The 14,938-nt window shown below is 42.8% G+C and overlaps 1 protein-coding gene across 1 annotated transcript in view; it reads right to left on the reverse strand.

Moving 5' to 3' along the window:
* The window catches only part of DDX25 (DEAD-box helicase 25), a 32,585-nt gene extending 19,065 nt beyond the window's left edge, over positions 1-13,520 (reverse strand). The window contains exons 1-5 of the mRNA XM_064268891.1: positions 11,900-13,520; positions 9,539-9,631; positions 9,323-9,425; positions 7,739-7,853; positions 6,539-6,716 (exon numbers count right to left, since the gene is read on the reverse strand). Coding sequence (XP_064124961.1) covers positions 6,539-6,716; positions 7,739-7,853; positions 9,323-9,425; positions 9,539-9,631; positions 11,900-12,183 — 773 coding nt within the window. The 5' untranslated portion in view covers positions 12,184-13,520. The remainder of the gene's footprint in view (positions 1-6,538; positions 6,717-7,738; positions 7,854-9,322; positions 9,426-9,538; positions 9,632-11,899) is intronic.
* Between the last annotated feature and the right edge of the window lie 1,418 nt (positions 13,521-14,938).

Raw genomic sequence — 14,938 nt, forward strand, 5'->3', positions numbered from 1 at the left:
ATGACAATAAGAATCTGTTAGTGCTAAGCGGGTGTTGGAGATTGTCTGCCCAGCAATCCCTGAACACCAGTGAGCCTAGGGCCTTCGCTATCCGAGAAACCAAACCAAACCCACTGCTGTCGAGTCAATTCCGACTCATAGCAACCCTATAGGACAGAGTAGAACTGCCCCATAGAGTTTCCAAGGAGCGCCGGGCAGATTTGAATTGCCGACCTCTTGGTTAGCAGCCGTAGCACTTAACCACTATGCCACCAGGGTTTCCTATCCGAGAAGCTTTATACAATAGCAACCTAGCAGCCTCCAATCAGCTAGGGCAGGCTAGCCACATGTCTTGCCTTCTCAGCTTCCCACATTCCACTAACATGATTATAAAGAGACGAAAGATATAAATCTACAAAGACACGGCCAACAGGAGAGGAGAAACTGGTGGCCAAGACATTTCACTACATTTTTGAAGACAGGAAGGGATGGAAGCAACAACAAGGATGAGGCGATAACATGGATAAGGTGACAAAGAAGTGCTGCCAATGGAAACACTGATGAAAAGGCAGCTGGTGGGTCCCTTGGCACCACGGGAGGACCTGGAAACATCAGAGACCAAAGAATCAGCAGGTAAGGTGTGTGACTGAAAACGGGTGTATGTTAGGACATGTCTTAGTTATCTAGTGCAGCTGTAACAGAAATAACACAAGTGGACAGCTTTAACAAACAGAAATATATTCTCACAGTCTAGGAGGCTAGAAGTCTGAATTCAGGGCGCTGGCTCCAGGGGAAGGCTTTTTCTGTCAGCTCTGGGGAAGGTCCTTGCCATCCATCTTCCCCTAGGTATAGCAGTTTCTCAGTGCAGGAACCCTAAGTCAAAACAATGTGCTCTGCTCCTGACTCTTCTTGGTGGTAGAAGGTCCCTCTCTCTCTGCTCACATCTCTTTCCTTTTATCTCTTGTAAGATAAAAGGTAATGCAGGCCACACCACAGGGAAACTCCCCTTATATCAGATCAGGGCTGTGACCTGAGTAAGGGTATTGCATCCCACCCTAATCCTCTTTAACATAATCTAATCTTGCCTCATTAACCACAAGCAGAGATTAGGAGTTACAAGATATAGGACAATTACATCAGATCCCAACATGGAGAACAACCACATAATATTGGGAATCATGGCCTAGCCAAGCTGACACATATTTTGGGGGGACACAATTCAATCCACGACAGAAGACACTTGGAAATTCTGCCTTGGCATGCTGGGACCTCTGGGTCATCTGCTGTGTCACAATCCTTCATCCGGAAGTACACAATTCATAAAGTGGCCCCCAATACAGGGGCCAAAAGAACACTGATTTTAGTGTCAAACGGGTGTAGCATACATCACTCGCCTTCCGTAGTCACTGTGGCTGTTTTGTTGTGTTTTCTTTCCTGACTGCGGATGTTGGCAACTATGATTACAGTTCTCAGAAATGTCCTTCACTGTTGTGTCACCATGACTGATGCAACTTAAGTGTGCAGTGAGGGGTACTGTAACCGTGAGCCCATCTTTGATGCTGCCTGTGGAACAACTGTCTGCTTTGTATCAAGGTGGTGCTAGTTTAATTTTTCACATGATGAATACTGTGCCCCTATTTTCTAAGAGTTCAAACAATGAAAATGAGAATGATTACGGTACTAACGCCAGCATGACCCAGACGGCACTAAAAAGAAGGCTAAACTACTGTGTTATCCTACTGACAGATGGAAGGACGTAAATAACTGGATTAGGGAGGTAACTAGCCCAAACAGAGCACACTGCACAACATGCAGACACATGTTTGGGGCTGGTCATGAGGGGAAAAAGAGGGGGCATGAGAGTACACATGAGACTGGACCTCATAAAGTCTCCTTAATTAAAAGATTTTTTCATCTCCTCAAAAGAAAGCGTGCCCAATTAAAACAGTAGATGCTGAGCGAGCCTGGGGTACTGCACACAGGAGCATGCACTACTGGGTCACTGCCTGGAGAGCTCTATGAAATGGGATCAAGTTACATTTCCTGGTTCAGATGCTGAAGCTAACGTGTCCTGTGGGTGAACAAAAAGGAAAATTTTGATAATAGATGTGTTGTCCCTTTCAGTAGAGCTTATCCTGTCAGATCTTACCAAAGATTATGCCTTCTACGTATCAAGTGATACATGTCAACTCTCAACAAAAAAAATTCTCCCTAGCTTTCAGGTACTTTGATTTGAAAAAGAGAGTTTCAAATCCTCTTCTTAATGTCTCTGAAGTTTTAGTGAAACTGCAGAAAATATAAGACAAAAGATTGTTGATATCGTGTCCAAATACAAACTAGACTTTGCTTAACTAGCTGCATGTGTAGCCACAGCACAAAAGTAAATTTTGGCAAATTCCCTTCAGTCTATAAACTTCTTATCAAAGAAAATGAAAAGATCTCACAGGCTAAATATCCTGTATACCTTGTATAACACCGCTAAAAAGTGGTATGAATTGCTCACCTGTTAGATCAAGGTTTTCATTACCAATGGTTTTGGTCACTTTGAAGTTTCCTGTAAATGTGCAGAAGCACTTAAGGAGGTTTTTGACTCTAAAGAAAAGGAAGGAGATGGCCTCCTTAGACTTGTGCCTACAGGAGAGCTATCATTGTTGCTGACCATACAAAAGATGTTAAAATGGTGGCCTGCGATAAAATCGTAATTTCAAAGTGTGGGACAAAACAAATATCCTTCTCTAATTTGGAAACGCATTGAGGATGAGAATGGAGAAAACCATTATAGTAAACAGAAATTATATGCTATTTCTCCAAAAGTGCCTTATGGCCTCTAGAGAGGCTAGAAGGAGCCTAGGGAAAGGGTGAATTGATTGTGCCTGAGCTGTCTGATGTTCCAGGCAGGCTGTGACAAGAACTCATAGAGGGAAAAAGTAACTCAACATTTTAGAAATAAGACTGCTTCAGAACTCAAAAATATGTCACCAGGAAAGGGCAGCCAAGCTCAACAGGCTTTCTGATTTCTTCACTAAAACTATAACTTACTTGGAACCCATCTTTGATTTCACAAGTTTAAATTACCGGTGTGCTCTACAACCATCCTCCTTGACCAAGGAAAGGTCTGACTTATGTGGACATCCATGTACCCCAGAGTGCTTAAAAACCACGGACACTGTAGACACAGATAGCCTACATAATGAGTTTATAGAGGCAAAGGATCTGTTTGACAAGCAGCTGGTCTACCAACACAAGACCGTAGGTGTAACAGACAGACATTTCTGGAAAGCTAGAAACTAATTCCTACAAGTCTGAAAACCTGCATTGCTAGTCAATAGTAAATATCCCATGCTCAGACACTTGTTAAGAGTGTATTTAGCTTGATACTATCACAGTGGACTGACACCAGGAATGGGTGCGGGCTTGGTAAGAGCAGAGCTGCAAGTCAAGGTGAATCTTATACTTGACTGTGTTCAGTTTTACTACCACATAAAAGAAAAGAAGCCTACTGGCAGTTAAGAAAAGTATTATTGGAAAAGGAAACAAAGAGTAAAAAACATCCTACTTTTTTTTTTTTAATATCATGAGACAGAAAGAAATATGAGATTTTTTAATTTTTTTAAATACAGGTATTATCTGTTTAATTAGTCCTAATGTATTTATGATCTTCTTGTAAAAAGTCTTACATTTATGTATCTTAAGAATATATGCTAGTACAGCATACAGAATTTAAAGAGCCAATAGTTAACAAAAAAGTTTAAAAAGTTGCTGTATCAGGGGATAAAAAAATTATAAAATATTATAGTTTTCTCATACATATTATTTAATTACTTCTACGATTAACTACTACTAATTGATATTAATAGTTCTAATACCATTTTCTTTAAACAGCAGCATTTAACAAGTAACAGAAAAGTACAGAATATGTAATTTCAAATAAACATCTGTTTTATATATTTTTCTTATTTTATGTTGCAGTAACAGCACACGTGTATCATTATTTCTTATATACTATAATTTTGTCTAGTGTGACTGCGCCTGAGCTGGCTCACTAAAAAGTTGGTCACTCTAAGGGAAGAAATTACATACAAAAAAGACGTAAGAAAGTTCCCAGAAGCGGCAGACACAAGGGTTAGACTGAAAGAGCGCATGCCACGTCTAGTACAGTGTGTGAAAAAGCCCTGAACTAAAGCACGTCACTGAGAAGTTTCAGGACACCATGGGGAAAGAAGATCCCCAAAGTTTCTACAGATCAAAAATCAGGTCACAGGCAAAACCGTGGAAATCAGAATAACACTAAAATTTTCTGAAGCAACCTTGGAAGCTGAGACAATTGAGTGTATTTTTTAAAAAATTTCTGTTTTCAACATTGTCTCTGAATTGAGGGAGAATGATTTTTAACGTCGGCAAACTATAAATCAAAAGATCAAATGTACAAGTAGAATAAAAACATTCTTTGAACATGTTGAACATGTAAGTTCAACTCGAACTTTCTAAAGATTCTTTCTAGGGAAGCCATTAGAGAATCTACTCCTGTAAACCGAGGGAGTAAACCAAGAAGAAGAACCAGGAAGAAGAGGAAAGACCCCAAATGATAGTCGTTCAGAGGGCCCAGGGAGCAAGCAGTCCAGACTGAAGCTGGAGAGAATTCCAGTAATAAAAAGAAGTCAATGGATTTTTAAAGTGTACTTGACTAGTTGGAAACATTGGCATGACACAGAATGGAGCAGGTAGAGAAGTACTAAAGATACTCTTATGGATTGAATTGCACACTATTTACAGATATAAAGGTTAAAATCAGAAGGGAGATGTATTTTCTAGGGGGCTGGGGCAGGGGGTTACTCTTTTTCATTACAGGTCTTTCAATAGTATAAGAATTTAACACCTAGCTATCTATAACACTGAGCCCCACAATATGTGTTGTAAATCCTAATCCCATCTATATATAACAGTACAGGATGTGTCTTAAGCTGATCACTTCTGAGATATAAAAAAGTGGGTTAGGCACAGAAAGAGGCAAGCATGAATGGGGGAAAGACAGATGCCACGTGGAGATCTCCAAGGAATGCCAAGAATGCCAGAGTAGCTGAGCCAAAGATTTTCCTTGAGAGAAGGCAGAGGGCCTTCCCCTAGAGGCGGCTACCTGAATTCAAACTTCTCGCCTCCTAAACTGTGACAAAATAAGTTTCTGTTCATTAAAGCTACCCACTTGTGGTATTTCTGTTACAGCTGCACTGGGAGACTAGGACAGATACTTACACAGGACACTAACCAAGTGAAAAAACAGGCAATTATTAAGTCTAGGGATAAAAAGTTATATAAGAAAATCATAAACATAATACACCGCTTGGCCCAGCAGTGAGCAACAGCTATACTGTCATAATGGTATCAGTGACGCTGTTGTTGTCAGTTGCCATCAAGCTGATTCTGATTCATGGCGACCCCATGTATTACAGAGTGGAACTGAGCTCCACAGGGTCTTCTTGGCTGTAATCTTAACAGAAGCAGATTGCCAGGCCTCTTCTTCCACAATGCTGACTGTTAATGTAACCATAATACTACGATAAGCCAAGTGGACAGGAAAGGGAGAGTGGGGTGGTAGAAAAAAAATTAAAAAAAAAAAGAGAACCAAATCCCCATTCTCTCCTAAGGAGTCAGAAGGCAATCACTATGCATTCACATTTCAAGAAACACTCTATTTACAGATAGACGGGAGGCGTATTCTCCAGGGGCTGGGGCAGGGGATTACTGTTTTTCATTATAAGTCTTTCAATACTATATGAACTTAACACCGAGCTATCTGTAATACAACACTGAACCATGTATGATACTTTATTTAAAAATAAATGACAGATTCTTGAACCCCACTCCCAGAAATTCTGATTCAGCAGGTCTGAGACTGGGCCTACCCAAAAACCAAACCCATTGCTCTCGAGTCAATTCTGACTCTTAGCAACCTTACAGGACAGAGTATAACTGCCTCATTGGGTTTCCAAGGAGTGGATGGTGGGTTCAAACAGCCGATCTTTTGGTTAGCGGCTGAATGCTTAACCACTGTGCTACCAGGGCTCTGAGATTGGGCCTGGTGTGTGTAACTTTAAGCCCCACAGGTGACTCTGATAGAGAGGCCTGAGAAAACTTTATGTCTTATTTAACGAAGTAGAGACGAAGTCAGAATTAGAATCCCAGTTTCCTGATCCCAGGTACTACGTTCTCTGCTCTCTACAGAGTACCCACTGTACCCTCACAGTATCCCCAGCAGGTTCTACTAGGTTCTCTTGAGAATTTTTCTAGAAATATAAAAAAGGACTGGCAAATCTGCCACAGAGCCCACGACTGGATTCCGTCTGTACGCCTGTACTGCAGAAGTAAAGCAGTCAGACGAGACCGCAAACTGAAGCAGCTGGAAAATCCGAGGACTCTGGAGGCCCCTTGGGCTGGTGAAAACAGCGAGAACACCAAGCAGTCTCAGAGGTGGCAGTGTAGGCACTAAAGATGATTCAGAGCCACAGACAAATAACGAACTAGGACAGAAGGTTCAGGAAGGAAGAACGAGTTTGAAGATTACCTCTGAATACGAATGCTTTGATCTGAGAATCCCTGGGTGTCAATCATCACGTCTGCTTCATCCAGAACAAACACACGGATCTTAGTCAAATCGATTAATTTTCGCTTAAAACACCAATCTAGGACGGTCCCAGGAGTGCCGATTATAATCTGCTTGGTGACGTCAGTGCCCCTGGGAACTGGGGAGAGAAGCTTTGTAAGTGCCCCTTCAGATGCAAACAGTTTCACTCCCACAGTCTACAATTCAGGGCAGCACAACACAGAACTCTTCTGCGACAGTACAGTTCATAAGGATTTTCCAACGCAAAGCCTGCGGGTCATTGTGGTTTTTGATTTTGCAGAGTTTTAGGATTAAGTCCTGAGTTTCTGGCTTTATGGTAATGATAATAAAAAGTGCTGCATATTTGATTGGACGCCAAGGTCATTTAAGAAGCCACACTGCAGGAGTTCCACTGCCCTACAGAAATACTGGCGCAGCTGTGAAGAGCCTGCAAACCTTCGCCAGATGAAAAACACAGCCGAAATGTCCATCTACAGGCTAAAAAACCAACCACATTAAATAAGTTATGGAATATCATGCAGCTATTCAAAAGAATGAGGTGGGGCCATATAGAATTACATAGAAAGACGTCCAAAACATGCATGTTTTTGAATTGTTTGAAAAAGTGCTCTCATTTTTATAACTCTCCCAAAGAAAACAAGTATATTTATGTGCATTCATGTGTTTGTATAAGCTAAAAAAAAAAAGCAAACAACAAAGGTCTGTTTAACAGGACTATAATAACAGGGCTATAGTTTTCTTTGGGAATAAGTTTTTGGAGGGCAATGAAGAATACTTTTCACTTTTACCCTCCAATATTCTGTTTTAAATTCCTTTTTCCACTATAAGCATGTAATATTTTAGTGAGAAAATTAAAACATAAAAGTTATGCTGTACAAAACAGCTGAACCTCCCAGAAAAGGCCGCCTCAAAGCATCCTCGTGCAGGATGTGGAAATGACGTGCAGAGCCTTTGCTGGGTCTTGACTATGCGCCTTGTGCATCAGGCTTTCTCTGTGCCATTGCATTTAATTTTAACAGCAACTCTATCATACAAGCGCTTTTATCCCCCCATTTTAGAGATGTTATACAACATGACACGCTTCTTAAGGGCGATGCCAGGATTTAAAAAAGAAACCAGGCCTGGCTTGCTGGTACATACTTCGATTCCCTCGAATGGCATACATCACTTGAACATCCACACAGAATTTTCCCATCCGCTCAACCACACGGCCAGTTTGCAGAGCCAGTTCGTAAGTGGGAGCCAGGCAGAGGCACTGTGAGTAGGAGGAAAGGGCAGGAGAAAGGTTCATAACCAGCCATCTTTCAAATCTGAACTACAATTAAATTTGGACAGGGCGAGGCCCAGAAACAAAACTGGAGATTGAGGTGGAATAAAAATATTTTAAATTGAAAAATTTAACAGTTGATAGAACTGAGGTGAATGCTGAGTCTGGGGGCAGGAAAGGGCTGAAGGATAGAGAAATAATTGCCTTTTATATTCTTCTCTAAAGGGACATATGGAAACACGAGTTACCGGTTACCCTTTTTGGGGCTGGGGTGGGAGGGGGGGGATGGGATATAAGGGAGGCTTTAGGAGGCAGTAAGAAGGACTGCAGGACAAATTCCAGCTTGAGCGCTATCCTCACTACTCTTGCCTGCCACTGAAAGTCTACTTCCAGAACTCCGTGGATCCGATCCATTCTGTACACCTGTACCAGAATATTCCCCTAAACTCTGTCTTTGTTATGTCCACCCCTCCAAAATGGCTGTAGTCTATGAATGAAGATGGTGGAAGAAGCCGGTGATACTTAATCCACTTATGTGCCTCAGTTAGGGGTCTGTGGTAGAAAGGGGAACAAAAAGCCCAAGTGCTGAAAATAGTTCCTATACACATTTCTCAACATTTGTTCAAGCACAGCTTCTGCTGAAGAATTTTTCTTGAGAACATTAAACTTTAAGTATAAACTTCATCGAACTTGTCTAAAATGCACGAGATTTCATATGCCTAGCATTAGTCATCTGCATCTGTAGTTTATCTTGCTGACCAGCTTGCAAGCTTCTGGAGAGAATCCTTGTATTTCCCACAACACTTACAGCATAGCAGGCACTCAGCTTGTCAAATGAGAGGATGAGGGCAGTTTGGAGAAAGGGGAGCGATTACGAGATGCTTTACACGCGTGGAAACTGGATTAGAACAGCCAGCTCAGTTCCAGTCTTGCAAAGCCCCTCTGACTGTGTGACCTTAGGAAGGGTAAGATACTTTCCTCTCTAAGCTTCAGTTTCTGCCTCTGCTAACTGAGCTGGGTGGACTAGATGATTGATAGTCCTACAGCTATGTAGGTATCATCACTGAATGTTTACCTTATGCCAACCGCAATGCTAAAAACTTTATGCACATTATTTCATTTAATCCTCACAACAACCCTATGAGGCATTCACTTATTCAATCACTCAGTGCTTACTGAGTCATTTCTACAGGCCAGGTGTTGGGATTTAAGGGTGAAGAGAACAACTATGATCCATGTCTTTGTGAGTGCTGGCTCTAGTCTGCAGATGAGGAAACTGAGACTCAGGTTTACCAACTTGCCTAAAACATTCAGCTAGTACGTGGAGAAGCTGGAATTGGAATCCGCTGGACTCCAGAATTCGTGCTGTCAATCACTGTCCTGCACTGCTGCCCAATGCTCTGTGATTTTATGAAATAATGCCTATTCATTCCCACCTTCCCTCAGTCTTTCCTTACCTGTGGGAACAATTCCAAGGCATTGACCCTGCTTAGCATTGCCAAGACAAAGGCAGCTGTCTTTCCTGTTCCAGACTGGCTCTGTGCTATGAGGTTCTGGGGTCTGTAGAAAAGAGCAGACCACTGGGCATAAAATGAACACAAGAGCCTAGGCACAAATTGAAAAGAAAAGACTGAAAACAACCAAATTGGAATACCACTACCCTGGAAACTCACGGATGTGCCAGCATCATAGGGAGAGCCATCTCTTGGATTTTGGATGGTCTGTTAAATCCCATCGCATAGATTCCTTTTCGTAACTCTTCCTTTCTGTAAAAAAAAAAAAAAAAATCAAACATTTAAAGCCTATGACTGCTCAATAGCCTGAGAAATAAACACCTGGAAGGTACATTTCTAAATTAAGCTTCTTTGCAAGTGGGCTTTAAAACTGATATTTAAAAATTTATCATTCCTAGTAGACAAGAACTATTTTAAGTGAAGGGAAAGACAACACATGATACAGGAGAAGTCAGCACAACTGGGCTAAACCAAAAGCAAAGACGTTTCCTGAATACGACTAAACACTTCAAAGGCCAGAGTAGCAGGCCATGGGGACCATGGTTTCAGGGTACATCTAGGTCAACTGGCATAACAAAATGTATTAAGAAAACGTTCTGCATCCCACTTTGGTGAGTGGTGTCTGTGGTCTTCGATGCTAGCAAGCGGCCATCTAAGATGCATCAATTGGTCTCAACTCACCTGAAGCAAAGGAGAGTGAAGAACACCAAAGATGAAAGGTAAAGATGACCCCAAGAAACAGAAAGGGCCGCATAAACCAGAGACTACATCAGCCTGAGACTAGAAGAACTAGATGGTGCCGGCTACCACCAATGACTGCCCTGAAAGGGAACACAACAGTGAATCCCTGATGGAGCAGGAGAACAGTGGAATGCAGACCTCAAATTCTCATAAAAAGACCAGACTTAACGGTCTGAATAAGACTAGAGGGACCCCAAAGGTCATGGCCCCCAGACCCTCTGTTAGCCCAAGACTGGAACCATTCCCGAAGCCAACTCTTCAGACAGGGATTGGGCTGGATTACTAGACACAAAATGAGACTGGTAAGGAGTGAGCTTCTTGGCTCAAGTAGACACATGAGACTATGTGGGCAGCTCCTGTCTGGAGGCAAGATGAGAAGGTAGAGGGGGACAGAAGCTGGTTGAATGGTTACTGGGAATACAGGGTGGAGAGGAGGAGTATGTTTCTTATTAGGGGGAGAGCAGCTAGAAGAACAGAGGAAGGTGTCAGTTTTTGTATGAGAGACTGACTTGATTTGTAAACTTTCGCTTAAAGCACAATAAAAACAAACCAACCTCTATGGGGCACAGTTCTACTCTGACACACCTGGGATTGCCGTGAATCAGAGTCAAATGGATGACAGCTGTTTTTTAGTTTGTTTGGTTTTACTTCTGTTTTGTTTTGGAACGTATATAACGAAACTCTGATTACAATCTAAAAAAAAGTTATCATTCACATCTCAAGCTTCAAACATATACAAGTATGCCTGTAGAGTTGGACCATTAAAATGATAAACTATACTATTAGCCTAAACTAAAGACAATGATAAGAGCCCAGTTTAACCTCCTGTCACACAAAGCAAAAAGAAGTTCATCTGATGAAACAAGTGTATCAGGTTGCCAAGAGAGTTATATTTTCACCACAAGCAGAAAGCTAAGTGCGATTTATTAATTCTTTTGAAGGAAAAACAGTGATGTCTTTACCTGCAATTTTCAGGGAAGACAGAGCTTTATTTTGGTGATTTTGAAATCCTCTCTCTCGTATCAGCTCTACAGAAGACACAATATTACCTTAGCATTCTGACCCGCCATTTTTAAATGTATTTTTCCTGAGGCCTCATGATAGATGTTAGAGAGAGGATAAAGACAAGTGGGCAGGAACACTTCCATGCCCCAATCATGTGCACAGAGATCACTTAATTGGTTGATTACCAGCAGCCGATCTTTCATCATAGGTAGGCATCTCCTACCGATTAGAAAATGTCAGGACATTGGGATTTTGAATTTTTACTTTCTACGTAAGTCAGCATCAGTAACTTTCCCATTCTGTTAAAATACGTTTCCTTAATGCCAACTGATATGTCCCTAGGAAATGCAAACCCATTTGGGAAAGGTACCCATTTTAACATCATCTGAAACAAAACGTAATTAGGAATGTGTAGGCTTGTAACTTATCCAAAGGGGTAAGGGAGGATGTTTGAGCCGTCACTGGCCCTGAATCTGGATTCTAGGATGGAGAGTAGCAATCTAGCTGTACCTGGCTTAACTATCCCCCTTAAGCACAGCAAGGTTAAAATATTTTACCATCAAAAATGTTCCCAATTGGCTGGGCAATGCAGGTATCCTAGTGATCTTCTTAGAGTTGTATTTTAATTGCATGCAAAATATACACATTTCATCTTAATACTAAATATTAGAACACAAAGGAGATCCACATTGTTTTTTATCATTAACAGATTAGTTTGTTCTGTGATGTTTTCCAACATTTTCCTACATTAAAAGGTAAAAAAAAAATACTCACAGCCGCAGCTCTTCAAATGTTTTTACTGAGTAGAGTGGAGAGCTGGGATCCTTTTGTAAGACTTCAACTCGATGACTGGATTCTACTAAGGACTGCCTGATTAACTTGTTCAAAAGTGAGCTGGCTGCTAAATCCACTGGAAAAGAAAAAAATAGGAAAAGTAAGTATTGCAGGGGAGAAATAAAGCCTCTTGAATGACACCTAGTAAGTTGTCCCTCTTCTTTTTTTTTTTTTAAAGAAGGTTCTAGAAAGAATGATACAGCACTGAGAATTTCTTCTTCCATGACAGCGGATCCTTTCTTTTGCTCTGCTGCTACACATAACCTCTAACCTCCAGCAAGCCTACATCCATCTCCACGAGACCGATTCTTCCTTGCCAGCTGAAAATTCTTAACTCACTCCTGCATACTCCATTTCAACTTCCTCTAGGGAACTGTGACCCACTCCTAATTTAGTATTTCTTCTGGTATTCACTATTTATAAAGAAAATAGAAGCAGAGACAGTTCTTTTCCACTTGAGATTGTAGTATCCAGTCACACTGTGAAAGTGATTGACAGAATGCTAGTTGATACATGCAAATGAACTGATCTCCTACCTACATCTTCTTCATCATCTTCATCTGTGTTATTAATAGAGCCATCTAAAAGGATGGAAGAGAAACAAAAATAATGCTGAGCAGATGCGAAAAGTACGTCATCCCAGTTTTTCTTCCAGACTCTGCAATGTGCAGGGACAGAAGAATCATCTGGTGGAAAAAGGGTCACCTAGTGGGTAAAAAGATCGGGAAGGTGGTAGAGGGTGGTGGGCATTCACAGAGCTAACGGTATTTCAGCTGGCAGGGACAAGATGAAAAAAATATTTTTTTAGTTCATTGAGAACCGGTCAATCTGCTTTACCCTAACAGCACTCACCTCCTTTGGGGACTGTAGCACTCTTAATATCCCTAAGGTTCTTCCGGGGGTGGATGTGGTTTGAAAACTATTCAAAGACACAAATTTCAACTAGTATTAGGAAGCAAGCCATCAAGCAGCCCAGTGCACCCCTAACAGCAGCTAAAAGGGATATGGGAAGACCACCTGAGGACTTTGTTCCCTTTGCAATTTTAGGTATTAATGGATTTCTTTCAGGATTAGGTCTCTTGCGTGAATTATGCTAAAATTGGAGGAGACTTTCTACTGCCCCTGTATAGTAAGTTTCATTAGGTCTCTAGTCCTTATGAGTCGGAATCAACTTTGTTGCAACGGGTTTAGTCCAAATAGGGGCAATACTTGGTCACAGGCATGAAACAGGATGGTAGGTAGGAAAGCACGTTGGCAGATACAGGATGGAAGATACCCGAGGTTTAACTGCCAATATGGGAGTGCAGAAAATTAGGGGCCCTGTTGCGGCCACTAGCTGTTCTCCCTCCCTTGGCTTCCAGGTGCTTGTGTCTTCGTTCTGACCCTTCAAACCAAAGGTCTTGTCTCTCTAGGGGTCTCCTTTCCCGTGTTCCTCCCCTAAACCCTCCCCACACCTGCCCTCCACCATTTGACGTCCCACTCCAAACGCTAGCCGGGCTCTCCCTCCCTTCTCCAGCAGATTCCCCCCTAAGGGGGAAGTCCCTGTTCCGGACCCCGCCCCATCTCCCTCCCCAGCTCGGTGGCGGTTACGTGGCCGTTCAGCCTCTCGCTCTCCGCAGCCCCTGCGTCGCCTCCCCAAAGTAACGACGCCATAGCGGTGATCGCTGCTCCAGCCCCCAGCACGTGCTCCCACCACAGGCGCGAGGAAGGGTCCGGCCACACCCAGTGGCCAATGGGCTCTCTCAGGAGGCAGGCTCAAGTCCACGCGACCACCCTCGGGCGCAATGCGCAAGTGCGGAGCTTGGTGCGCAGGCGGGCCGGAGGAGGGAGGGGGAGAGGGAAGGGCCGGGGAGGGTGAGGCCGGAGGAGGGGGCCAGCTTCGCAGCAGGTGTTAGACCGTGGACCGGGGCGCTATCTGGGTGAACTTTCGCCCAGCTTGGAAACTCTAAGCCGCAGCGATGTGTGCGCATTTGTGTCCCTACCCGCCCCAGCCCTGGTGGTGCAGTGGTTAAGGCGCTAGGCTGCTAACCTGAAGGTCGGAGGTTGAAACCCACCAGCCTCTCGGCCAGAGAAAGGTGTGACAGTCCGCTTCCATAAAGATCACATGCTTGGAAACGCTGTGGGGGCAGTTCTACGCTGTCCTATAGGGTCGTTAGGAGTGGAAATCCACGGCGACAGGTTTGGTGTTTTTTTTTTTTTTTTTTTACCACCCCACTACTTAAACAGTTCTCCTGTCCGGAGGCTGTGGCCACCACCCCGCTGGAGGCTCTGGTGCTTGCGTCTCCCCGGGAATTTCCGCCTCTGCTTTGCAGAATGTAAGAAAGACCAGAGAATTGCATAAGAAAGCAGAGGAACAAAATGGGTGAGTTTGACCTGACAGTTGAATGCGAGTGCGAACTGTGTGGAAGGGAATCTTATTCAAATTATAACTGCTGTTTCTGTGCCTAGATTTCTGGGATGTTCCCACATATCGGCTTATTTTCATTTTGACTCTGAGGTGTGGCTCCATTTCAAAGCAGTCCCGAGAGCTCTTTTCTCCACCTCCTACCCGCAGCTGCGTAAGCCAGGAGGATAGGTCCCTTGTACTAATGGCTGCTACATTTGGGCAGAAGCACCGGATTTTTTCACTCTTCTTCTAACTGGAATTCTGAGATTTGGGTCAGCATCTCTGGACTTGGGAAAAATACAAAAACACACAAAAAACCAACGGTCATGATCTCTCCGTGGTGCTGAAGCGGCAACACTCTCCAGCTCTGTTCGTTCACTTTCAGGCACCTCAGTCATTTGTTTTGAGGTTATCGTATTCATTTCCGGCCTTTACCTCTAATTCTAATAGTAGCTGTTGTTGTTCGTCAATGGCAACTTTCTAATAAGTTTAACTAGGTACAAAATTCGGCCAGGATCTTTAGTCTCTTTGTCTTCGTATGAGGATAGCGGACATTTGAAAAATTGTTTCTTTTCTATTGTTTTAGCACAGCA

The sequence above is a fragment of the Loxodonta africana genome, chromosome 15, assembly GCF_030014295.1.
Source record: "Loxodonta africana isolate mLoxAfr1 chromosome 15, mLoxAfr1.hap2, whole genome shotgun sequence".
Taxonomy (NCBI): domain Eukaryota; kingdom Metazoa; phylum Chordata; class Mammalia; order Proboscidea; family Elephantidae; genus Loxodonta; species Loxodonta africana.